Raw genomic sequence first — 24,804 nt, 5'->3', positions numbered from 1 at the left:
TCAAAATGCTCCAGCAATGTCAGCTTCACTATCATTAACACCATGGACCCACAAAGCAGCAATGTCAATATCTAGAAAATAGCTACGAGCCCCCAGCAGGGTCAAGCCTAGCCAAAGGTCTTTCTAGGTTAACTTTCTAGAGCCAAAAGGCTCTGTCTTCCATTAAAGAAGAGGCCATGTAGTGTAGCTGAAAAAGAATTGGACTCGGAGTCATAAAGATCTGGGTTCAAATCTTCACTCCATCTCGTGCTAGCCATATTACTTTAGGTAAGTACCTAACTTCTGTTGAGCTTCCATTTTTTTTCAGACAATAAGCACCGTGAGAGGTCAAAAGAAGAAGAAATCACTGGATACCCATCACTGGAAATCACTGGATGGGTATAGCTGGGGGAGGCTCTGCAGAAGAGTTAGGACTTGGGCCTTGAAGAGCAGGCAGAAATATTAGGTAAAATCAACAAGTATTTTTAAAATATATTCTGCGCTCTAGGCACTGTGTTAATTGCTGGGGATATCAACAAAAGGTGAAAACACAATCAAGTGCATCAAAGACCTCACATTCCAATGGGGAAGGCAACATGCAAACAATTATGTCCATACAAGACATGTACAGGGTGGCAATCGCAGAGAGAAGTCACTAGCACTAGCCAGATGTGGGACAGAAAGGGAAAAGCCTCTTGTAAAAGAAGCAAGCCGGGGAAGTTGGGCGGCAGAGGTGATGATGGAGAGCATCTGGGCATGGGTAACAATGGTATGTTCAGAGAACAGTGATAGACCCAAGCCACAGGACTGTAAGCTCCTTGAGGGCAGGAGCTGTTTCATTCTTTGCATTTCTTTTTCCATCCTAACATAGTGCTTGGCACATGGCAGGCACTTGGTAAATCCTTGCTCTACTGGGACACACAATTCATGTAGCAAGTTTAAGATTAGAGAGGATGGCTGGGGTTAGACTGCGGAGGGCATCGAATGCCAAGCTAAAGTATCCAAAACTTCCACAGAGAACTCAGTCAGTCAAGTTAAAGACGGAAATTTTACTGGTGCCTCCAGTGGACCATCATGGCATGCCAGCGCAACACAGGGTCGGGGAGCCTTCCTGAGAACCAGCCAAGCTCTGATTGTCCCATCAACAAAGGTCAGCCACCAAAAGAAGAATTCTTTTAGCCCCAGTGATTCATGAAACTGTCTCCTAAAGAGCTCTGATATTTTGGGTCACACAGGAGGGAAGCCCACATTGCTAAACATGTATTTTCAGGGTTTCCAGGTGTCACAGATGTGGATGTAGAAGGAACCAGAGAAGCCACGAAGGCCAACCTCCTCAGTTTACATATGAGCCATCGGAGACCAAGATTAGTGAAGGAATTTGCCTTCTAAATTTCTAAGTGGTAGAACAAGGAATTGAATGAAGTATTGCTCCTTAGACATCAGGAATTAGAGAGTCATGGAACAAATCTGTTAGAATAGAAGCTCTTGGAGGGCAGGCAACTTCTTTTTGTTAAATCCAAAGGGCCTGGTATACAGCAAGCATTTAATAAATGCTTCTTGAATTGGACTCCTAGAGGTACCTTTTCTTGAACTAAATACGTTGACAATTAGGCAACTGAAAAGGTAGATTAAGACTTGGAAACCACAAGAGACTCATCTATCTACCTACTCTATTATCACTGCACCCTCAAGGACATTGGTCATCAAAGAGGAAACACTTTGTCCCTGGGAGAAGATCAATGTCTAAATCTTTGCCTTCGGCACACGCCCCACATCCACATAGTTCACCTTCCTACCTTTAGCTGGACGGTTCAACCCACTATGGTGGTCAGGTGCATTTACACGCTAACCAAGGTGCCCTAATTTGCCCCTGAATTTTATGAAAAGCTAGACTCCTGATGCTGCCACTTATCTGGTGTACAACTGAGGCCATTTCCAGAGCAAGTGCAGTGAGGGTCCCCATCAGGGGTTCTGGCCCAGAGAATCCCACTCACCTGTGGCCAAGCATTTGCTGGCGTCTCCGGTCTGGGTGGCCCTGATTCGGTAAGGAGAAGAGGGGATGTTATCTCCACCATAAGTGACCCCAATCAGATATCGGCCTGTCTTGTCAGGGAGGTAGGTCACTGCGTAGGTACCATCTTTGTTGTCATGAACATTGGCTCTTTTGGGCTTTCCTTCTTGGTCCTGGGCATCACAAGTACAATGAGATTAACAAATTCAATCAAAACATACAGGAACCATTCACAGAAAACACTGCCCTCTCTAGCACTTGATTGATTGAGTGACCTTAAATAAGCAAATTAAGGATGATTCATCAGATTCATTTTTGCACAGAGGAATGCTTGGGAGAAAGGGTGAGCCACTGTTCTAAATTCTCTTCTGAGCAACAGCCCAGCCTTAAAAATTGACGCATCACACCAACCAGCGAGGCTGTGGTGTAGCAAGAATACCACTGGATTGAGGCAGCTAGGTGGCGCAGTGAATAGAGCTCTGGCCTTGCAATCAGGAGGACCTGAGTTCAAATCCAGCCTCAGACACTTAACACTTGCCAGTTGTGTGACCCTGGGCAAGTCATTTAACCCTGATTGCCTCACAAAAATAAAAAAAGAATAGCACTGAACCAGGCAAAAGACCCCTGTCCCATCCTAGCTCTCCCACTTCCCAGCCCTTTGACCTTTGGAAATTCACTTAACCTCTCCCATGCCTCAGTTTCCTCATCCGTGAAATGAGAGCATTGGACTGGATGCTCCCAATGTTCCTTCTAGTTTTCTAGGACTCAGGGTCTCACTGAATGGGAAGGAGCAGGAATACCAAAAGCAGACGACTTACTGTTATCTGCACAGCAAGGGGTCCGACTCCTGCTTTCTTGGCATCAACGGCAAACTCCACAGGCAAACTGGCTGGAACCCCATAGGAGCTGAGGCCAGGGCCACTCGCAGTCACTTTGCTAGCATCGTATGTGGGGAGGACCTTGACCTTGAAAGGACTGAACACAGAGGAGACATCCCAATCATTACACATCTACTCAACCTCAAGAGTGGTCATCATTTCTTCTCAATAATAAAACCGACAAGGGCAACAGCTGTGGAATATCATTAGCAAGCAAAGGATGTGGGAGAGGATCTCAGAGTTATAAAAAATGAAGGATCTTCCCCAACTGATAAATGATCAAAAGATGTGATGAAGTAATCAAAGCTATCTACAGCCATATGAAAAATACTCTAACTCACTATTGATTGCAGAAAAGCAAATTAAAACAATTCTGAGGTACTACACCTCATACTTACAAGACTGGCTAATCAGAGAAACCTAGAAAGACCTGCATGGGCGGACGCAAAGTGAAATGTACTGTATACAAAGTTACAGCAGTATTATAAGATGATCAGCTGGGAATGACCTAGCCGTTCTCAGCAATACAACGATCCAAGACAACTCCGAAGGACTTAATGATGAAAAATACTATCCATCCCCAGAGAAAGAATTGATGGTGTCTGAATACAGACTGAAGTATATATTTTTTTACTTTATTTTTCTTGAGGTTTTTTTTTTGTGTCTATGTTTTCTATCACAACATGACTACTGTGGATATGTTTTGCATTACTACACGTGTATAATCTATAACGAATTGCTTCCCTTCTTAACGAAGGGGAGTTGGGAGGGAGTGAGGAAGAGAATTTGGAACTCAAAGTTTTTAAAATGAACGTTAACAATTGTTTTTACATGTAACTAAGGGAAAACAAAATACTAACTATAAAAAAAAAACAAAACTGAAGGATCGGTCAGAAACAAGGAATCATCAGATGCCCATCAGATGGAAAAAGCCTACAAAACTAGCCTCCTTCACGTGTTATGACTAAGCAAGTCTGCCGGCTATGAGCTTATCTCTGTCTCTGTCTCTGTCTCTCTCCTCACGTTCTGGGTTCAACTCTTTGAGAAAGCTAGGTCTACTGAGTGCCTCCATGTCCTCACTCTCTTCTCAACCCTCTGAAATATGACCTCTACCATCTTGCAGATGAAACCATTCTCTCCAATGATCTCATCACTGCTGAACCTAATGGCCTTTTTGAGCTCTCTGCATTATTTGACCCTGCCCATCACCTTCTCCTCCTGAGTTCTCTGTCCTGAGTGTTCATGACACTGCTCTCTTTTCTACCTGTCTGGTCACTCACTCCTCCTCCATCTGTGTGGGACGATCTCCATCCATATCGCATCTACCATTCATCCCCAAGGCTCTGTCCTGGGTCCTGTTCTTTGCCCCCTACGCTCTCTCTTAGCAATGTCATCAATTCCCATGGGTTCAATTATGTGTAGATTTTCAGACCAATTTATCCAGCCCTTGTCTTCCCGAGTCCCAGTTTCCAACTTCCTTTTGGATATTCCAAACTGGATGTCCCATAGACATCTCAACTCAACATATCCAAGAGAGAACTCATTTTCTTTCTACTTATCCCTTCTTCTCTTCCAAGCTTCCATATTCCCTTTGCGGCCATCACCAACCTCCTTGCCACAAACACAACCTCAGCATCTTCCTTGATTTCTCACTTTCACTCACCCAACACATCCAATTCACTGCTACCACCTAAATTCAAGGTCCTATCTCTTACCTGAACTACTGCACTAGCCTAATTGGTCTCCCTGCCTCAAGCCTCTACCAGCTCCTATACACGTCATACTCAGCCGTCAAAAGGATTTTCCTAAAACATAGACTGGATTTTCCTAAAGCATACCACCCCCCTTTTCAATAAATTCCAGTGACTCAGTATTACCTCCAGGATCAAATATAAAGTCCTCTATTTGGGATGTAAAGCCCTGCACAAGCTGGCTCCTTCTAATTCACCTCCCTCCACCATGATCCAGATCCAGATACTTGCCGTTCTCGTTATTCGCCACCCCGTCGCTCCCAACTCCATGCATCTGTACCTGCTGTGCCCCATGCCAGGGATGCTCCTCCTTTACCTCCACATCTTCAAGACTCCAATCAAATCTTCTGAAGGAAGCCCTGCCCAGGCTTCTTCCACATCTCCCCCCACCCCAGGTGCTTGCCTTCAGATGATTCTCCACCTGTTACTTCTATATTTCATATGTTCCACATGTATGCCGGTGGCTATTTACGTGCGCTTCCCTCATTTGACTCTGAGATCCTTGACAGTAGGGACTGACTTTGGCCCTTCTTTGCATCCCCAGCACTTAACATGGGAATGAAACGGAAAAAGTGTGCCATAAGAAACTATGACTAGGATCCAAAGAAAGGCTCGTAATTATGATGGTGCAAAGCAGAGCAAACAGGACCAGGACAACAGGGCTGGAAAGAAGAACAAGAAACAAGAGAAGACATCTATTCACAGCCACCAAGCTCGGTCCCCAAGTCTGGAGGACTTCTTTGCAGAGCTGGGAGGCCAAGGGTACAAAACGGTGCCTCCATTCCCCGTCCTGGGTGACGTGCTGGTTACTTTCAGTGAACTGTCTTTTTTTATTCTTTGTTACAAGGTACGGCTGTGTGAGGACGGGAGAGGGAGCTATATATGGAGATGAATGTGATGTGAAAGCAATAATTATCAATCCTTCTTTGACATAGGTGACAAAACAGAGGCACTACCTCCTAACAGGCCTACAGGAACAAGCAGCTTGCGTGTTCTCTGCAGAGAACTGTAATTCATCCCGGCGTTAAAGGGTGGAGGCAAGCCTGGAGGACCGAGGCCTTCCGTTACCTGTGAGGGACGTCCTCGTCAGCGTACTTGACCGACAGCATGTAAGGTCCCTCCTGCGACGGGGTGTAGGTCACAGTGTGAGTGCCGTCTCCATTGTCCACCACAGTCACCGGCTCCACCAGGCCTAGGGAACAAATGGGATGGCTCTGAAAAGGGCAAGGCCATGGACCTTCCCACCAGGCCCAGGCCTGGGTCAGGAAGAGGATTCCATCCGAGTCCAGAGAAGTGCTTTGGGCTGACTGAGCCAGACCCCTCCCAGCCGGACCGGGGCGCGGGCCTCTGGGTGTCCAGACCTGGGCCTACGGGAGCAAGGGTAGACAAATGACTGGCCTCGACAGCTTCCTATCCTTCCAGTGTAAGCCACTCTAACCTCAGTCTCTCCAGGAGGACTCTTAGTGAGACAGCATTCGCTCGCCCGGGAGCATGAGAAATGTGCACCCCAGTGCATGCACCACCGTTAATGCGATCATGCAACCACAAAGTGCTTCGGCATTTAAAGTGGGTTAGTACAACTGTCCCGTGCTAACTCTGAGGCAGGAAGAGGCAAGATCTCCTACTGAACTAGCAGGAAGAAAGCCCCCGATGTCCTCCAATCAGGGTGGGAGGCCTCCTTTTAGGAGCGTCCATTGTGATCACTACGAGGGCAGCAGCATGAAGGGTGTGGGTTCGGGGTGTGGGGAAGCTTCTTATCGCGCGTGCAGCTTAAAGCCCAGGAGCAATCAGATGAAAAGAATCTCTAAAGCAGTCATCTCAGCAAAGCCAGCATTGATCGTGTTGTAGGAAGCCAGACCCTATTAAAGCCCACGCCCCCTCCCAGCCAAAGCCTCAGCCACCACAGTGCAGTTAAAGGACTGCTCAGCTCATTACTGGAGTTAGGCAAAGCAGAGGCGAGGAGAGTCAGACAGACGGACGGATAAGCACCATGCAATTGCAAACCTGTCTCATTAAAATCGCCCTGCCGGTCACCTCTAAAGAAATCTGAAGTGGCTTTCAGTGGGCTGCGCCGGGCATGGGTGTCCATCTCGTCCACTGGAATTAAAAAGCCATTACTCGAGGGCACTGGTGTAACCCGGACAATGGCAGAGTCCAGTGCTCCCTCCCCCTGCCCGCTTCCTTCCTCACCACGGTATCATGTAAGGTTCTACCTCTGGTGACGCAGCAGAATGGGCCGATTCCAGCCTGACCCTCCCCTGCCCCTCCCTTCAGGCGGCACCCATCAGGCTTCGGAGGTTATGCTACTGATGAAGAGGCCTCTTCTCCAAAGAGGTCAGACACAGGCTCAGGGGCCATTCGGCTGCAGAGCAGAGGACACCTCAGAAGGAAAATCCAGGGAACTCCAGAACAGGGGTGCCTGGAGTGGCTGGAAGAAATGTGCTCCCAAAGAAGAGTCTCTGCGGTCCAGACACACAAAACGAAAGGCTTCAGGCTGCTTTCTGTCTAGTCCAAAGGGACAGCTCAGGCTGTCGCTCTGTCTCAGGCCCCTTCTCCCATCTAGACCTGCAGAGCTGCTCTGGTTACCATGAAGACGTCTTCCTGACCTCCCCAACAGATGCTTCTTTAGAGAAAGGGAAGTGGGCCCTGCTCTGGTGAGGAACCATTTCATTTTGGATCTAATTTTCTCCCAGCAGCTTCCAGATTTAGCAAACTGCCTGGGGCCCTGAGAAAGAGAGTGACTGACCAGGTTGCCACGGCCAGCAGGGGTCAGAGGATGGACCAGGACCCAGGACTTCCTGCTCTAAGCTCTAGTGAGTGTGGCGTGTGCTCCCCCATCACAGATCCAGACTGACTGTGAGATCGGTTCCCCCCATCCCCAACATCTAAGACGCTTTAGTCCTGTCATACAAAGGACCAACGCCATCCCCCAAAACATTCTTCCTCTCCAGGACGCTGGAGCAAAAGGAACATCTATGGCTAATGGCAGTAGCAGCCATACTTCTGGGAGACAACTCGAGCCATCCTCCCACATGGAGGCCCAAACACCCCCAAAAAGGGAGAAAACTAAAAAAGTCACCTAAAAAGTCCAACTCCAAACAAGACGGAGAAGCAATGCCTTCTAATCCCAAAGCTCTTTTCCTCTCTCAAACGCTGAGAGAAAATCCCACAGGCCCCAGGCATCTCAGAAGGAGAAAAGCATCTGGACTGAGGGAGATTAACACTCTTCATGCAAGAGCCTGCCTACCAAGGAGTGAGATCTGAGGGTCTAACGGGAATTTCTGATAAGCTCTTGTACTTTGTAGGACATAACCCATTTTATTTTTTTGGTCCAGACATGCGCTATCTGGGGAAGGGAAAGCCCCTCTACCAATGCCAATCAGCAACCTATAGTCTGATCTCGGGAACTGACAAGGTTTATAACTTCCCTGGAACACAGCCGGGATGTGTGAGAAGCAGGCCCAGAAGCCAGGCCTGCCTGACCGAGAGAAGCTCTCTGTCCACTCGACCTCTCTCTCACTGACCGGATGTATGGAGAGAGAAGGAAGAATTCACTGGCTCACCTCTGGGTCCCAGCACCAGCACTTCCAGCGGAGCCAGGCCAGCCTGACTAGTGTCCACAGTGAAGGACTGTGGCACTTTGGCCCTGACTCCTGTCCCCAGGCCAGGGCCCACGAGCTTGACCTTGCTGGGGTCGATGGTATCTTTCACAGGGATCCTGAATGGACTGCCTATAAGAAAACAAAATAAAAATCACAGGATTACGACTCCAACTGGAAGCTGGAAGCCTTGGGCACACCCAAGGCTTGGAACTTGGAACACAAATCCTGTCCCACCCTTCTGGCATTTCTTAGGTCAACCTCTCCCACCTATTCTTTGTACACCAGCATCTTGTGAGGTCTCCCAGGCGTGTTCTGCCTTTCACATCTCCCTTCTGACTGAAGCCTGGAGAGGAGGCTTCCTTTCTGAGGTGGCAGGGAATTCCATCCACTTACTGTCTGAGGCAGACAGTCCTTCCTCTCCATGGTCTTGCTTCATAAGGGACTGACTCTCTTTGGCTTTCCCGGTGTTCTCCCTGTTCTTTGAGATCCCCCGCCCCCAATGGACCCCTGACAACTGATGAGAGAGAAGAGAGAACATGGGGGCCTTCCTACAGAAAGAGGGTTCTAGCTGAATGCAAACCTCTGCCCCCATACACCTGGCAAGCCCACAAGAACAGGTGATTTTCTGACAACTAAACACGGCCATCTATGGAAAAGAGCGTCACCACCAAGAGACAGAATTAGACCCAGATTTCCAGCCACCCCAAAGGGAGGCCACAGCTGACAACTCAGTTTGGGAACTAAACCCCAGCCTTGGCTCACTGTCAAGCCAGGCCCAGCTTGAGCTCCATCCGACAAAGCTAAATTATAGTTAATTGCCGTCGGAGCCGGGGTCTGTTTACTCCACAGCCAAACATGCTTAAAACTGAGACTCCGCAGGGTAAACAGCAAAGACCTCTCTAAGAAACACGAGCCTCCACTTCCCAACTGGGCCTCATCTGGGAGGCAGCTTGGGAGAGAAGCATCTATCTGCTTTCTCCATCAAAGGAGATCCGCAGCAATGAATGAAGGCTTAATCACAGGCCACTTGGGGGGTTACAGAAGCAGAGAAGCCCATGGTTCACTTAGACACTGTGGGTGGGACACGCGAAAGACACAGTCCTTTCCCTTGGGGAGCTTATGGTCTCCTGGGGGACAGAGACCCAACAATGATTATCAGGGCAAGCTGATGAGAGCCAAAGCGATCTCCGAGACCCGGAGGCGGCAACATTGGGGCTCGGCTTTGCACATCTATTGGCTTATAAGATCTCTCTTTAGGTACTCACTAACAACCAGGCTCGGGAAGGGTGGACCCCAAACACAGAGATTCTCCCGGTATTTGTGAGCTTAGGACGGATGCCAGGGATGAGCCCTAACGCTCAGCGTTCCAATCCCAGCTTCGCCTCTTGCTAGCTGGGTGACTCTGGGCCATGAGCCTGACCTCACTGGCTGGTTCCCAGTCAGACCTCATCTAGAAACGCAGAGGTGGGACCAGACAACCTTGCAGGTCCCTTCCAGCTGTAGGTGTTCCTATCCTGTTGTTATCTCTGCACATCTGATTCACCACGGGAGAAACGCACACTGCTTTGCTCACCCCACAATTCTCAAGGCTGTCAATGTGATAAAAACCTCAAAATTAAAGCTAAATGTTTAAATACAATCAGTCATATCATCGCTAGCAACTGGACCAGAATTTGCTGCGGGGATATATGCCAAACACACCGTACCAGGCACTATGGGGGGAACGCAAAGACAAAGATTTAGCCAACAGCCCCCATCCTTGAGAGGCAGCTCTAAGGGGATGAGTACATAGTGTATTGGACTTTGAGTCAGGAAGACCAAACTTCAAATGCAACCCCAGACGCTTACTGTGTGTCCCTGGGCACTTCTGAATGCCTCAGTTACCTCACCTGAAAAAATGGGATAATAACATCACCTACTTCCTAGGGTTGTTGTTAAGGATCAAATGAGGTACTAAGTGTGAGAAGCTCTGTAAATCTTAAAGGGCGATACAAAAACGAACTCCTGTTGTTATTATTATTAATATTATTACCAGCCAGCAGAGTCTCATCAGCTCCCAAGGGTCTCATTACACAGAGGATTCCAAGACCCACACATCCAGCCCTAGTCCCTCTCCTGAGTTCCAATCCTGCATCTCCAACTACAGAGTGGACTTTTTAAATTGCATATCCATCCCATTGGCATCTTAAATTCATTATTTTTCTCCCCAAACCATCCTATCTTCACAACTTACCTACTAATGTTGAGGGTAGACACCACCTCCCCACTCTCCAGGCTCTTCCTTGACCCCTCACAGCCAACCTATTGCCAAATCTTGTGTCTTCTCCCTCTACTCTACCTCTTGTAGGTACCTCCCTTCTTTCTACCACTATCATCACCATCTCAGTTCCGGCCCTTATCCACCGGGACTACTCCCTTCAAATGGTCTCACTGCCTCAAGGCTCTCCCTAGTTCAATGCATTCTTTACTCAGATACAAAAGTGATTTTCCTGAAGTGCAAATCTGACTGTGTTACCCTCCCCTCACTCAATAAACTCTATTGGCTCCCTATTACCACTAAGATCAAATATAAAATTCTTAGTTTGGCACTGAAGTCTCTTCACAACCAGCCACCGTCTTACTTTTCCAGACTTCTACCTCTGGGGATGCTAGGCAAATTAAAAGATCCTAGGACCACAGACTTAGGGCCAGAAAAGACCTCAGAAGCATGAAGTCCAACCTCCTTTTACAGATGAGGAAAATGAGGCACAGAGGTTATGACATTTGCCCAAGGTCACACAACTAAGAAGTGTCTGAGGTGGAATTTGAACCCTGTCTTCCCGCCCAGTGCTCTATCCACTGGGCTTTCTCTGGGTGCCCATGGTTCTCCTGGAGAGATTTCTGGCTGATCAGTCTGACTGCATACATAGTCTTAATCAAGGAGTTCTCTCTTCTACAATCAATACATCAGGTTCCTAGATGTCCTACAATAAGCTGATAAGGAGTTTGGAATGTAGGCAATAGCTATCATAGAGCAACAATGAGAGGCCACACCCCGACCCGAGATTTCAAATGCAAAATGCTTGGGAGAGTCAGGCTCAATTTACAGCTAGACCAACACCTGAAAAACGGATTCCCACACCAAAGCAAACACTCTTTGGGGCCCAGGCATGACAGACACTCCCCTTAGGAACAGGGTTTATTAAAGCAGCTTTGCTAAGCAGTTAGCTGGGGTTTTCAGAGCACAAAGTCTTGTGTTCATAAAAGAAACTCTGTATTTGGCCTGTAAAAAAATATCTGGCTTGATTTCATCTTCAACAGCCCAGGCTTAGGAGCCAGCCCAGTGCACCCTGGGAGGAGAGGAATGGGGTGGGAGGGCAAGAACAGAGACGGGGATGCTACAGATAAATGGATGCCAGCCACAGCTGCCCAGAGGTCAACAGAACCGGGAAATAGGCAGGCTGGTGAGAAATCAGCCCGCCAGATCAATAAGGGTGTTTCTTTTCCTTCCTTCCTCTTCTCCCCCTCCTCTCTGCCATGCCCCAGCTAACCACCCGGGAATATGTCTGACATTAAATCTCAGTTACAGAGTTTAGAGCAAGACACCCTCTATTTATAGGCACCCCCTAACGAGCAGCAAGCAACCTGTTGGATGCCCTGCACCAGCTGTCAGCTATGGAAACACAGCTGCTTAGGTTTGCGTTCAAATCACATCTTATTCTAACCTTTTTCAAGTGTTCATAGTGAGATAGTAATTTAATTAACTAAACTGTTAGGATCTGTGTTTCTTCAGGTCCTGGAAGCTCTGAACTCAAGGCCATTTGATTAATCCAGTACCTAAGCTGGAATCCTCAAGGGTAAGCAGACATCAGAGTAACGGACTGTGCCCATCCCAGCCCTACAAACAAGCCCAGAACAGGAATCCATTAGCCTCCTAGAACAGATGACCAGCTCCGTAGAGAGCCAGCTGTATAGTACGTCATGGAGACCTTGGAAGAGTCTTGATAGACCCAGGCAAAAAAAAAAAAAAAAAAAAAAAGCATTTACAATGTTGGCTCAGCATTTCTTTGAACTCAATGCTTTGCTAAACAAAAAGCATCTGCTTTATCCTGTGAACAAAGAACCATGTCCCAATGTACTCTTAAAATTGCACATATGTTCCAAGTCATTCTAGAATTGGCCCTCAGAAATGCCCCACCCTCCTTTTCATGGTTCAAAAGAGGGGACTTTGGATGGTGAATGCCACACACACACACAGACACACCCCCCCACACACCCCGCACACCTGGTCAGTGGGCTTAACTGATTGTTTTCACCATTATTAAATGGGTGGTCAGAAGGATGACCAAAAAACAGAATATTCAGAAATAGCCGATGCCAAAACTTAATTAAGAAAGGAGAGATGTCATGGCCCATGTTTCTCCAAGTCCTACCCAACTCAGACAGAAGCACGAACCAGTCACACCTCATAATTGCATCTTACCAGGCACATGCTCATTTCCATAGGTGATATTGACATCATAATCTCCTGGCACAAAAGGGATGTACTCCGCACTACAGCTGCCATCTTTGTTATCTTTGCAACTTATCTTCGACTCGGATGGTCCCTCCACGGTTATTCCAAGGCCCCCAATTCCTGCTCCTCTGAAAAGAGTAAAAGGAAGTCAGTACTCAATTCAGAATCTGGGGTATGGTGGCTTTTTCTGTAATCACTCCCATTTTCTCTACCAGCCACAGAGATCCCAAGGGTCTACCAGCTTGGCTATTATTGTGCTCCCTCCCTCCTTCCAGGGCCACCGGCCCCACCCTAGGCAGGGAGTGTCATTAAGGGATTCTGTGTAATCCCACTCTGGCCTATGAGTCTTTATAGAAAACTTCAGAGCCTCTTCCTTGGGGCTAAAGCAAGAGATGTTTTCTCCCTCAATTTCCGGTAATAAGTTTATTTCTGTAGCAACAAAGACAATCCCCCAAAACCAATAACCCACCCTGACTCCTTGGGCTCACATAATGTTTTTGAGCGCTATCAATGGAGGCCTCACAGGTTCCCCCTACCTGGTAACCACAGTGAAGGGATTGGGCTTGTTGGTAAAGCCTTCCTTCAGCCCCGGGCCTTGGGCTTGCACTCGAGATGGATGGCAGCCTTCGGTGACAGCCACACGGAAGGGGCTGTTGGGTACAGGCACGTCATCGTATGTTACTTCCACTGTGTGGAGGCCTATTTAGAAAAATACACAGAGATCAAGTTTGGTCCTGAGGAAGAGAAGAGAAAAATCTGTGCCTCCTTCTTCTTCGCAGAAATAGAGGGAGGTGGTTGGGGGGGACTATAGGTATGGAACCCAGTATATACTGTCACACTCAATTGGTATGCTGATTCATTTTCCTGAACCGCATTCAAAAAAAATTTTTTTGTTATAAGGTGCTGAGCTACAATGGTAGAAGGAGTTTTCTCATCTGGGAGTTCCCAATATCAATAAAATCATGGTTTCTCTTCCTGAAAGGAATGGTTCTCTGGGTAGGGGATTGGGAAAGGACATATTCAGAAATGAAGATTGCTTATAAAATACGTCAATAATTTTTTTTAAAATAATACACCCATTAAACATTTTGGATAGCACAAAATTATAACATTCAGAGTCAACATTGGGTAAGATAGAATAATGGCGGACTTGCATTAGGAAGACCTGGATTTAAATCCCAATCCTGATATTTACTAGTTAAAATAACAGTGGCAATCCACAACCTCTCTAGACTTGTTTCCTCATCTTTAAAATGTAGCTGTAGATAATAACATCAGTATTACCTGCCTCATAGGGTAGTTGTGATAGGAGACCCAATAGATAAAACCTTTGGGAGTCCTAAGCCTCCATATACATGTTCTTATTATTAACAACCAGGAACACGGACTGGACCTTCTGAGTGAGTTTGGTAGAGGGAACTCCCAAAGCGGAAGCCCCCTTCTGCCAGAGGAGGTCAGCACCTTCTCTGCAATGTGTCTTATCTGAGAGAGTCGCCTAACGCAAACTCCGAAGGGTAGCAAGAATCCATTTAAAATGTAATTGGGAAATGTTCAATAAAATAAATAAAAATATAATGCAAAATAGATAATGTTAGTTTGTGGTTTTCTATAAGTCAATATTTTGTCTTTGAACTTGACACCACTGGCCTAAAGCACCGAGAGGCTGATTGCCTCATTAAGGATTGCACAGACAATATCTATCAAAGACTGGACTTGAATCAGGGTCTACTTAGCTCCAAGGCCAGCTCTCTATCCACACCATCATGACTGTCTCTCTTATTATTTTTATTATCATTGTTATTATCGTTGGCATCATTAATATTACTGTTATTTAAAAGGCAGTGTGGCTTAATGGATAGTGGGATGGCCTTGGAGCAAGGAATACTGAGCCTCCAAGGTTCCTGCCTTTGACACAGAAGGAGTGTCTGTCCACAAGCAAGCCACTTAATTCCTTAATGTCCCAGGCAACTCTCTAAGGCCAGAGTCCTGAGGAGTTGCTAACCTGCATCAGAGGAGGGAGTTTCTACACCAGAAAGTCACAGTTCCAGACCAAAAAAATATTTATCATTATCACAACCTATTATACTATTTAGCTGAAATGGAAACGGTACAGAAATTAGACGAGACAGTGCACAATGCAGCATCCCTCCAGGCCAAGGTTTTGACTCTTTCCAAGGGTCACTTTTCACATGCTTTCTGGAAAAGATTACTAAATACAAAAAGCCTGGGTCAGAGTCAAAAAAATTTTAAGATCACTGGTGGAAAAAAAAAAAAAAAGACCTATCAGATCTGTTTAAAATGAAGCAGTTTCATTTTTGTCGGGACTACAGAAAGCCAGCTCACCTTTTTCAAATGGTGTGAACTCAACGTCATAAGTTCCGTCTGCATTGTCTTTGAGGAGATAGTCCGTGAAGGCGCCAGAGGGGTTGGCAATGGTAGCTTTAATATGATCCCCTCCAACCTTCGTCAGCGGGCGGGAATCCACCGTGAAGTTGGTCGTGGCTTCCCGAAATACGTCTGCAGAACAATCATAAAGCCATAAGGCTCTTGTGAAGGAAGAGTCACAAGACAGCCACCAAAGAGCAGTTTCAGCTATTGTCAACACACATCAACATATTTCTGTGTGGCCCAGTGGACTTCAGAGCCTAGAAGACTACAGTGCAAAGCTGGGGTGTCCTGGGCAAATCACCCAACCCTCCCAGTGCTCTAGGCAACTCCTTGAGACTGAAGCTGCTGAGAAGGCATGAAAGCTGCCCAGGGAGGAGTTTCCACACTTGGGAATGCCTGATGTCTATGAAATCCCAGGTCTGGCCCCATCCCCATCTAACCAGCATAAGGAGGTGTGCCAGGCTCCACATCACTTACTATCATTCAATTCTCATCACTGACCACACCAAGAAACAAATCCCAAAGTCCCCGTGTATCGCTGCTGAAAACCATTTGCCATAAGCTGATATTTTGGTCAAGAAACCAGATTTTTAAAAAAGTGTCACCTGTTTACATCCTGACAGGAAGTCAGGCTTAAATGAGTTTCTGGAGATGGCTGCGTTTCTGGTTAGGAGGAACCGAAAGCATCTCCTTACCTTTTCCTTCAATTCCAGGTCCATAGACTTTGATTTTGCTTGTATCCACGGCGGGCTCCACCTTGACCCGGGCAGGGAATGTTGGCACTTGCTCTCCTCCATAATTCAAGGTCAACGTATACATGCCCGCGGCGAGAGGCACGTAGGTTACAGCATAGGTGCCATCTTTGTTATTCTGAATGTGGACATCCGCTTTGACCCCAGCATCAGATATGGCTTCCATGCCCAAGACCCCATACCCGGCCTCTGAACAGTCTACACTCAGGACACCAGCCTCTCCCACTTTCCCACGTTCAAGCCCGGGGCCACTGGCCACTACTTTGGAGGGATCGAAAGGCATTTCGATGTCTGCTTTAAATGGAGAACCAGGAATGTGGACCTCTTCGAACAGGATGTTGACAAAGTATTCGCCAGGTTTCGTTGGAAGATAAGAGACCGAACAGGTCCCATCACCATTGTCCGAGCATTCAATTTTAGCTTCACACGGACCTTCTACCGTCAGGCCCAAGCCTCCCGTGCCAGCTCCTTTGGTGTCTATCATGAACTCTGCAGGCTTGCCCACAAAACCACCTTCAAGTCCAGGGCCATGAGCTTTCACCTACAAAAGGAGGGAAAAAGACATTATTCCCCTTGACTCTTGCCAATTCAGGATTAGTCTCACCACTCACAAGCTTGAAATTAGCAGGGCATTCCAGCTCCATTAGACATTAGGGTTATGGACCCAAGCACACAGAAGAGATCGAATTTTATAGGCAAGGGTGAAGAAAAACGCTATAAATCAACATCTATGAGCTGGAATGAATCGTAGGAAAGAAGGACCGCATCGTGACGTCAACATCCAAATTGCCTATTGGCTAAAAACCACAGGAGAAGGTTTGGCCACTCACCCTAAGCAAGGTCTTTTCCAACCCCCTCTCCTTGACCCCTCTTCCATTGCTCCTTACTCGACTTACTAAACCAGACCTCAGGGCCCATAGCACTGGAGTGTGGAGGTCTGGGGGCGGGGGGAGGCATTGCAGCCAATTTGACAAAACACATTATTTCAAGGCTAGGCCTTTACATAACCACCACACTAGCTCCCTATAAATTTTTTTTTAAATTACAAGCTTTATATAAAATATCACACAAACTTGCTTTGAAATAATCCCTATTTTGCAAAGGTTATTTCTGGTGCGTAGAACAACATTGCTTCTTAGTTACTCCATCTTCCATCTGTCCATTTATTCCCATTAACTTTTCTTCTTACATAGTCAGAATCAGGGAATCTTTCTTTTGTTTTTTTTCCATATGATGTTTTTAAACAGAATCCCAGAACCGAAGAGTGGGAAAGGACCTCAGGATCATCTGGTCTAAGCCACCGTTACTATAACAAACAAGCAAGTGATATTTGATAAAGTTGTTTACTTGATGAAAGTCTTTCCTCATTTCCTTACATTACGCATGCCTTTATTTTCATTATATTATAACATTAACCCACAGCAATTTATTTAACTAATTCCCTACTGCTGGACATTCAGGTTGCTTTGAGTTTTTTAAAATTACAAATAATTCTACTATAACTATCTTTGCTCCATTAAAATAAAAGACTTCAATTTGCTATCATAAAAGTATATTATTCCCAATAATGTGGCCATCTGGGTCAAAGGTAAGGGTATTTTTTGTCATTTGTGCTTTCTGTGATGACTTCCACTGAAGATGATCTTGTCAATGTTTTCACACAGATTTCCTTTACCTCATCCTCTGCAACAGATGTTGACACATTAGCTGAAATATCTTCAGCGGTGCTCTTTTTGCTTCTGTTCGTTCATCAAGAACACTGGTACCCCAGGAAATGCAAAAAGAATGGAGGTTTGGCAAGGATGAGCAAAAAGATGGGAATAATCAATGTTGGAGGGACTGTGCCCAAGACTAGGGCACTGATACATTATTGGTGGAGCTGCAAATTGGTGCAAACATTCCAAGAAAGCAACTTGGAATTATTGCTTTTAAAAAAAAGTAAATGACAGGATTAAAACATATTATTACTTTCGTTGAGAACTCATCTGTCAGGAATTTTCCTTTACTGCTCATCAGAATCTAATTATGGATTTCTACTGATAAATCTTGAAGGTCTTCCTTTTCTTTGAAATACACATGACTATGTTTGAGAGTTGTGGATCCTATGTTTTTCAGACTTTTGTCTAGCTTTGCTGTCTCTTTTTTGCCAAGAATAAGAAAATCAATGATGAACCACAGGAAGGTATTTTTCTTTCCTGACATCTGGAAGGTTTTTGTCATTGTAATGCTGTAGTTTAACAACTTTGTGCCTTGAAGATCTATAGGTGGGATTTCTCTGTGGACCTCTCCCTGCCAGTGTTGCCTGATCATGTCTACTTGGAAATTGTGTTTTTAATAGATCCTTGAATGGAGTGTCCAGCCTTTTTTTTTTCCTTCTTATTAGCCTAGGATTCTGACTAATCTAATGCTTGTACCTTTCACTCTGTATTCTAAATCTCATAATTTGGTACAAATTAGTTGTCTTAAGTCAGATTACATCCAGGCCTTTTTCTTCAATTTTATTTCTGTTATTTACTGATCTTTGATTGTCTTTATTACTTTGGATTTTCTCTAATTTGTCTAATCAATTCTCTTTCACAAAATATTAACTGAATTTTTAATGTCCTCTCTTAATTTATTTAGTATCTTATTAAAGATAGCAAAGCATAGTAGAAAGAAGGCAAAATCCAGAGTCAGAATGACCTGGGTTCAAGTCTTTCCTCAGACGCATGTGGATCATGTGACCCTTTGTTACCATCTTGGAACTTCAGCAAAAAGTTGGTTAATATCCTGGCATCTCCCACAATTCTCTAAGAATGTGAGCTGCTGCAAGACACTTGCTACTGGGTATTGGTAGAGGGAATTCCCTCACTGGGAGCTCCAAACAACAATAAGATCAGAGATCTGAACTATATGTAAATATAGCTCTGTATTCTAACTTATCCTTCAGTATTTCTTCTCACAACTGAAACTCTGATGTTTCAACATCCATTTCTCAAAAAAAAATTCTGATGAACCTGGAGTTTTTACATTCTATTTTTGGGTCTTTTTTTTCTCCCCAAAAAACGTGGCTCCTTTTTTCCATTCCGGGGTCACAGTAGTACAATAACAGTGATGTATACCACCTTGGCAACATGGCAAGTCTTCAGAATAGGGATGCAGAATGTGGTCTTCTAAAAGACCAAGGGAACTCTGTCCTAGGAACTATAAGCTAGAACTTGAAGCCATGGAGATGGATGGTCATCCCAAATGGGGCCGGGAGCCAGGGAGGTGTGCAATTAGCCCTTGTGGTTGCTGGTCTTCAGATCCGTGGTCACACTGGACTGATGCCCACTGCCTGGTGGCTGGAGGCTACAGTTGGTCATTCGGCAGGGGCTGAAGGCCACATCAGGTCAAGAAGCCAAGTTTGAATCCTGCTTCAGACATGTGCTCGCTGTGTAATCTCTCTGGGTCTCACCTTCCCCATGTGTGAAACTGGATAATAATAGCATCTACCTCAGAATTGAATTGCTTGTCAAATCTTTATTTGTTGTGGTTGTAGTCACGTCTGACTCTTGGTGATCTCATTGGGAGGTTTTTTGGCAAAGACACTACAGTGGTTTTCCATTTCCTTCTCCAGTTCATTTTACAGATAAGGAAACCAAGGCAGACAGGGTTAAGTGACTTCCCAAGGGTCACACAGCTAGTAAGTGTCTGACGCTGGACTTGAACTCATGAAGAGTCTTTGTGATTCTAAGCCCAGTGCTCTATCCACTGGACCGCCTTTGGCAAACCTTTAAGTGCTAGGTAAATGCTAACACTACTAAGTATTTCGTCTATGCTAGAGGTGCTTCTCATCAGCTCAGGCCAGCCCAAAGGGATAGAGGAAGGGCACAGGCCTAAAGCCAAAACAGGCAGAAACGGGATGGTGGCCAGCCCTCTCTGGGCAGGTATGTCCAGGGGGCGGCATGAGAGCCAAGGGAGACAGGCTCAACCGCAGTGACTGCCATGATTGAATCTCTCCTCCTCCAGTGAATTTTCCTTGGCCACCCCCCCCCACCTTTCTCTTATCCTTTTTTATTGTGTGGGGGATGGGGGGCAAGGAAGCACAGCTTCCATATCTTTGAAGGGATTAGGGTAAAACCCTATGACCCAAATACCACCATATAGGAAGCCAGGTGACTTTAAAGTCAACCTTTCTTTTTAGTCACCAACAAGAGAGAAAAGCAATGTTATAAAATCCCAAACCAGTCTAGACCAAAGTGAGTGCTCTGCACCCAAGTCAGATTTCTGGAGACTAGAGGTAATGACAGAGGACAATGAGAGGACCCAAACTCCAAATCCATGTCTCCAAGGTGGGAAGGGGAAAGGAAACACCTTTACCTTTGATGGATCCGGGGGCAGAGAGGCTTCCACAGTGAAGGGACTGCCCGGAATAGGGTTCCCATCATAACTCACATCCACAGCGTACAAGCCTTCCTCCTTGGGGACGTACTTGGCTGTGCTGTAATCCTTGCCTGGGACTGCGGCCACCAGGCACGGCACCACCTGTCGAGCAGGGCTTAAAATGGTCACGTCCAACTGGCCCTGCCCACCGGCTCCTTTGGTGTCCACCATGAACTCCTGACCCTTTCCAACTTCCACTCCTAGAAGCGGAGAAACAGAGCGGGAAAGGGAAGTTTACAGAGACACCGCCACGCTGATGGACAAGAGTTTGGGACATTCTGGCAGCTCTCAAAAGGAAGCCTTTCCAGAGGTCAAGCCTGAGGCAGGAAGGGAGATCTGGGATGGAGACACCCTCCCACCCCAGTTAAGAAAAATCCTTGGTATGGCTCCTTCTGTGCAACTTACAGAAGGCTGCCTGGGACTGAGAGGCAGGGGCCTCACCCAAGTCACAGCATGTATGCGTCAGAGCCAGGCCCTCTGGGTTCGGAGCCAGCTCCCTCTAACTCCACCACACCAAGCCGTGTCCAAAAGAATGTAGCTAGGACCAGACAAAGGGGAAATCTTGGAAGAAACTTCAGCCGGGTCACACCCTTAACCCTATTTGGTGGGGACCTATGCCTATAGGGGATAGGAGGGAAGGGATCTAGACCCAGAACTTTAACTACCCAGGGAACTCCCAACTCAGAAACTTCCCGACGACCCCGTCCACCCCAATGGAGATCAGCAGAACAACTGACTGCTGTATCCCGTAACCACACTGGGAATGTCACCTCCATCCACATCTTGTATCTCATGAGTTGCGCCCTCCCTTCTGTCTAGGGTCTTACAGGAATCCCTACCTCAGGCGCCATCTCTTAAGAGAAGGTGCCTCCTGATGCCCAGAGCGGTCAGCATCCCTGCGCTCCTGAAAGGACTCTACTCTTTCCTTAATGATGCAGGTTTTGTTTTCCCTTCAGTAAAATGTAAATTCCTTAAAGGCAGGGACCGTTTCATTTTTATCTGTCACCCCAGTGGCTAGCACAGTGCCTAGAACATGGCGGCAAGTGCTCAATAAACACTTGGCGAATCAGATCTCGAAGAGTGGCCCAGGGCACTGAGAGGTCATAACCAATCACTAGTCACGCGGCTAGGGTGGTGTGTCAGAGGCAGTCCTTGAAGCCAGGTCTGACCCCAAAGTCCACCCCATGTCCATCTCCCTCCATCTCCCTCCGTTCAATGACACATACAGCCAACAGCAGAACAGGGCTAAGCCTAGAAGAGAAAGGGGATTTATAAGTGGGGCACAGAGCAAAGCCAATACTGGGAAACAAACGGATGGCTGGGAAGCCAAATGGCTTTACTGCGAGACTTGTCATTTGGCCAAATAACTTCGATGCTATTTTTGTCAAAGAGGCAAAGTGCTCTCAACAAAGGGAAGTATGAGGTGCCTGGGCACTCGCCCGGTGCAGGGGGAAAAGTCGCCTGTATCCCCAAACGGAGCACTCTCAAACCGACAAATAAATAGGTGGAGGACAGATTTCACAGCCACATCGTTGCCCGTTGGGTCAAAATGCAACTTTCTAATGGGCGTGCTGCCTTCTTCTGGAGGAAGTGAAAGCACACTTGGAGCTCACCAGGGAGGTCAGGACCATCAGAGGAAGATGGGCTCTTACTCACTGGCATTCATCATGACTGGACTGAAGCCTGGAGTGACCAGCAACGGCTTTCCCACTGGACAAGAATGGCACATGCCACAAATGGGTTTAAATGTCCTCGGAGTGTCATCTATGTGGCATCTGGACCCTTCTTCCAGGCAGAACACGAGGGGGCAAAAAGTAATTGAGCATCTAACTGTGGCCTCCTCTTCCCTCGAGTTCTGGAAAGTTCTTGGAGCCCAGCGTGCTTGAGGATCTAAGCTTCACTGGTCATTGTTCACAACAGGACCTGAGATTTCAATGGCATAGGGCATGTCCAGTGAGGAAACTGCCCTCCCCAACGCAGGTCAGCACCAACTTGGGGGCTTGTAGTCTTTGAGAAAGAGTTTTTAAATATCTTTGTGTCATGGAGCCCTGTGGAAGTCCAGGGAAGCCCACAGACTTCTTTTCTCAGAATTAAGTTGTAAAATACATAAGTGCCATGTAATCATGAAGGAAACAATTCCACTGAAATACAGTGATCAAAATACTTTTAAGAACAATTTCATGGCGCTGAGGCTAAGAAGCCACGTCCCTGAGAGCTGACTGGAGCATGCAGAGGTTAAGCATTGTACAGACCAAAGCCACACATCCAGGGCTGGGGCAGCCCTTGACTCTAACCTGGTTCTTTCTGCAAGGCCACAGCTACCCTGCTCAGCATCCTTTCCAACGTGAAAGTTGTGCCTAAATAGGTCATTCATCCAATTTAATGCAGCATGCATTTATCAAGCACCTAAGACACGCAAGGTCACACAGCTAGAGTTGTGTGCCAGAAGCAGCCTTGAACCCAGGTCTGGGGTGACGTGTAAGGCGCCATGATGAAAGGGCTCTCCAGAAGCTACGGTGCAGTGTGGGGGAGGGAAACAGTGGGCATGGTGAGGAAAGGGAGGCCCAGATGCCCACCTTGGGCAGAGAAGGTGCTTTCTCCTTCTTTGCTGAACTGAAGGGAGATTGGTTCCTTCAATCGATAAGCAGAGGAGAATAGGATCTTAGACTTAGAGCTGGGGGGAAGCTTTGAAGCCATTAGACCCCAGACCCTCAATTTCCAGGTGAGCAAACAGAGGCAGAGAGAGGTTAAGTGACTTGCCCACAGTCACATAGCCACAAAGTATCTGAGACTGAATTTGAACTCAAGTCTTTCTGACTCCAAACCACGACAGCCCCTAGCCCCCTCAACTTAGCAGATGACATTTCATTCCAGAGGCTTTAATAGGGCGTCACACTGAAGGTTACTTAGCACAGTGACATGGTCAGACCTGTGCCTTAAGAAAACTATTTTGGCAGCTAAAATGAAGTTGAATTAGGAAAGGGAAAACCCTCAGGCCTCCACTTGGGAGGCCACCACAATCACCGTGGAGTCAGGGGATAAGGGCCCAGACCAGGGCAGTGGGAGTGGGAGGGACAGGTGCTGTGGAAGGAGAATCAATAGAACTTGGAAAGTGACCATCGGAACAAGGGCGAGGGACACGCAGGAGAGGGTCCTGCAGCCTCGGACCTGGCCAAGGGTGAAGGTGGTGACCCCCGCCCCCTACAGAAATAGGGACGTTTGGAAGAGGGAGGGGGAAGGGAGAGAGTGCGACTTCTATTGAACCAAACAACGTGAGTTTGGTAGCTAGGAGGCTCAGAGGGAGGCAGCCAGCATGGGACAACGTATAAAGCTCCAGCTGGGAATTGAAAGAGATCTGGGATCAAATCCCAGCCCAGCCCCCAGCTCCACTTCTCCAGGCCTCAGTTTTCTCATCTATAAAATGGGGACACCAAGTACTTTGTCCCAGGGTGGCTGTAAGGCTCCAACATACACAAAAACAGAATGCACCCCAAAGTCACTCTCTAAGTATCAGCTACGGATAAACCAGGGCGCTGTTTCTCACTGCCTGGTGGACCTTCCCAATGGCCCCCTTGCCCATGCGGGCACACTTACGGTTCTCCAGCCCATTCAGCTTTATTTTGCTCAAATCCAAAGGGGCAGCAACTTCTACCACAAAAGGGCTTTTGGGAATTGGATCTCCGCCATAGGTCACCAGGACTTGTGTGCTGCCCTGAAACAAACAAAAACATGGCGCCATTCAGAAAACCTCCTGGACCCCAGCCCGTGGACACGTCACGGAAACCTGGCCCTTTCTGTTTCTCCCAAAAGGACCTGCAGCCTGGTCACACCTTCTCTGGCTTCTGAGGAGGGGGCAGGGCCAACACCTAGAGGGAATAAAGCAGAAAATGCAAACCAGAAAATGCAAAGGTAAAGATACTAGCAGCGGCCTCACTCCAAGGAGGAGCAGAGTTTAGCTCACGCTGCTGCTGGCCGGGAAGAGGGAATGTGTAGGGGTTGACCATGAGCCACCGTGACACGGCCACATGCAGTGCCTGAGCTCCTTCTCCAGGAAAAGCGGGCCACCAGGAGCCCTGGCCAGCGGCCTCTGGAGGAAGACTCCACAGGGCCCTCTGTCCTCCCCAGCACCAGCCCCGCGTCAGCTGACCACACTATTTGTTTCTCCATCCCTGGCTGGTTTTACTGCCCATCCCTCCCACCCCCACCAAGTGGTCTACTGCCTGAAGGAAAGTCCACGGCCCCCAGCAGAAGGTCTGTCTAGGCTGCCTTCCAAAAGCAAGTGTGTGTATGGTGGGGGGGGGGGTTACCTGAACAAAATCTGCTGACAAGAAAGGAATGGGGAAAGTGTGAAAGCGCTGAACATTTCCCCTATAATCTGACATTCCTCAGGACAGATCAGGCCTTACTGATTAAGTCTCAGAACAGTAGCAATTTAAAACAATCCAAGTTCCCCTTCTGACTGACCACAAGCAAAATTAACATTCCTCGACACAATATACTTTTAAGTCAGGCTTTCTAAAACTTTGTGCAAACCACGAAATTAG

General features: G+C 47.0%; 1 protein-coding gene across 4 annotated transcripts in view; it reads right to left on the bottom strand.

Moving 5' to 3' along the window:
- Positions 1-24,804, bottom strand: part of FLNB (filamin B) — a 155,292-nt gene that overhangs the window by 33,038 nt on the left and 97,450 nt on the right. For 2 of the 4 annotated variants that reach the window (XM_027863927.1, XM_027863928.1), the window contains exons 19-29: positions 23,855-23,972; positions 20,198-20,460; positions 15,800-16,397; positions 15,060-15,233; positions 13,253-13,415; positions 12,684-12,844; positions 8,183-8,350; positions 6,624-6,716; positions 5,688-5,811; positions 2,809-2,965; positions 1,974-2,163 (exon numbers count right to left, since the gene is read on the bottom strand). In XM_027863927.1, the coding sequence (XP_027719728.1) occupies positions 1,974-2,163; positions 2,809-2,965; positions 5,688-5,811; positions 6,624-6,716; positions 8,183-8,350; positions 12,684-12,844; positions 13,253-13,415; positions 15,060-15,233; positions 15,800-16,397; positions 20,198-20,460; positions 23,855-23,972 (2,209 nt within the window). The remainder of the gene's footprint in view (positions 1-1,973; positions 2,164-2,808; positions 2,966-5,687; positions 5,812-6,623; positions 6,717-8,182; positions 8,351-12,683; positions 12,845-13,252; positions 13,416-15,059; positions 15,234-15,799; positions 16,398-20,197; positions 20,461-23,854; positions 23,973-24,804) is intronic. The other 2 variants (XM_027863929.1, XM_027863930.1) reach the window with 1 other exon arrangement.

The sequence above is a fragment of the Vombatus ursinus genome, unplaced genomic scaffold (assembly GCF_900497805.2).
Source record: "Vombatus ursinus unplaced genomic scaffold, bare-nosed wombat genome assembly UNPS02014773.1, whole genome shotgun sequence".
Lineage (NCBI taxonomy): Eukaryota > Metazoa > Chordata > Mammalia > Diprotodontia > Vombatidae > Vombatus > Vombatus ursinus.
This window is presented reverse-complemented; position numbering and strand designations above follow the sequence as displayed.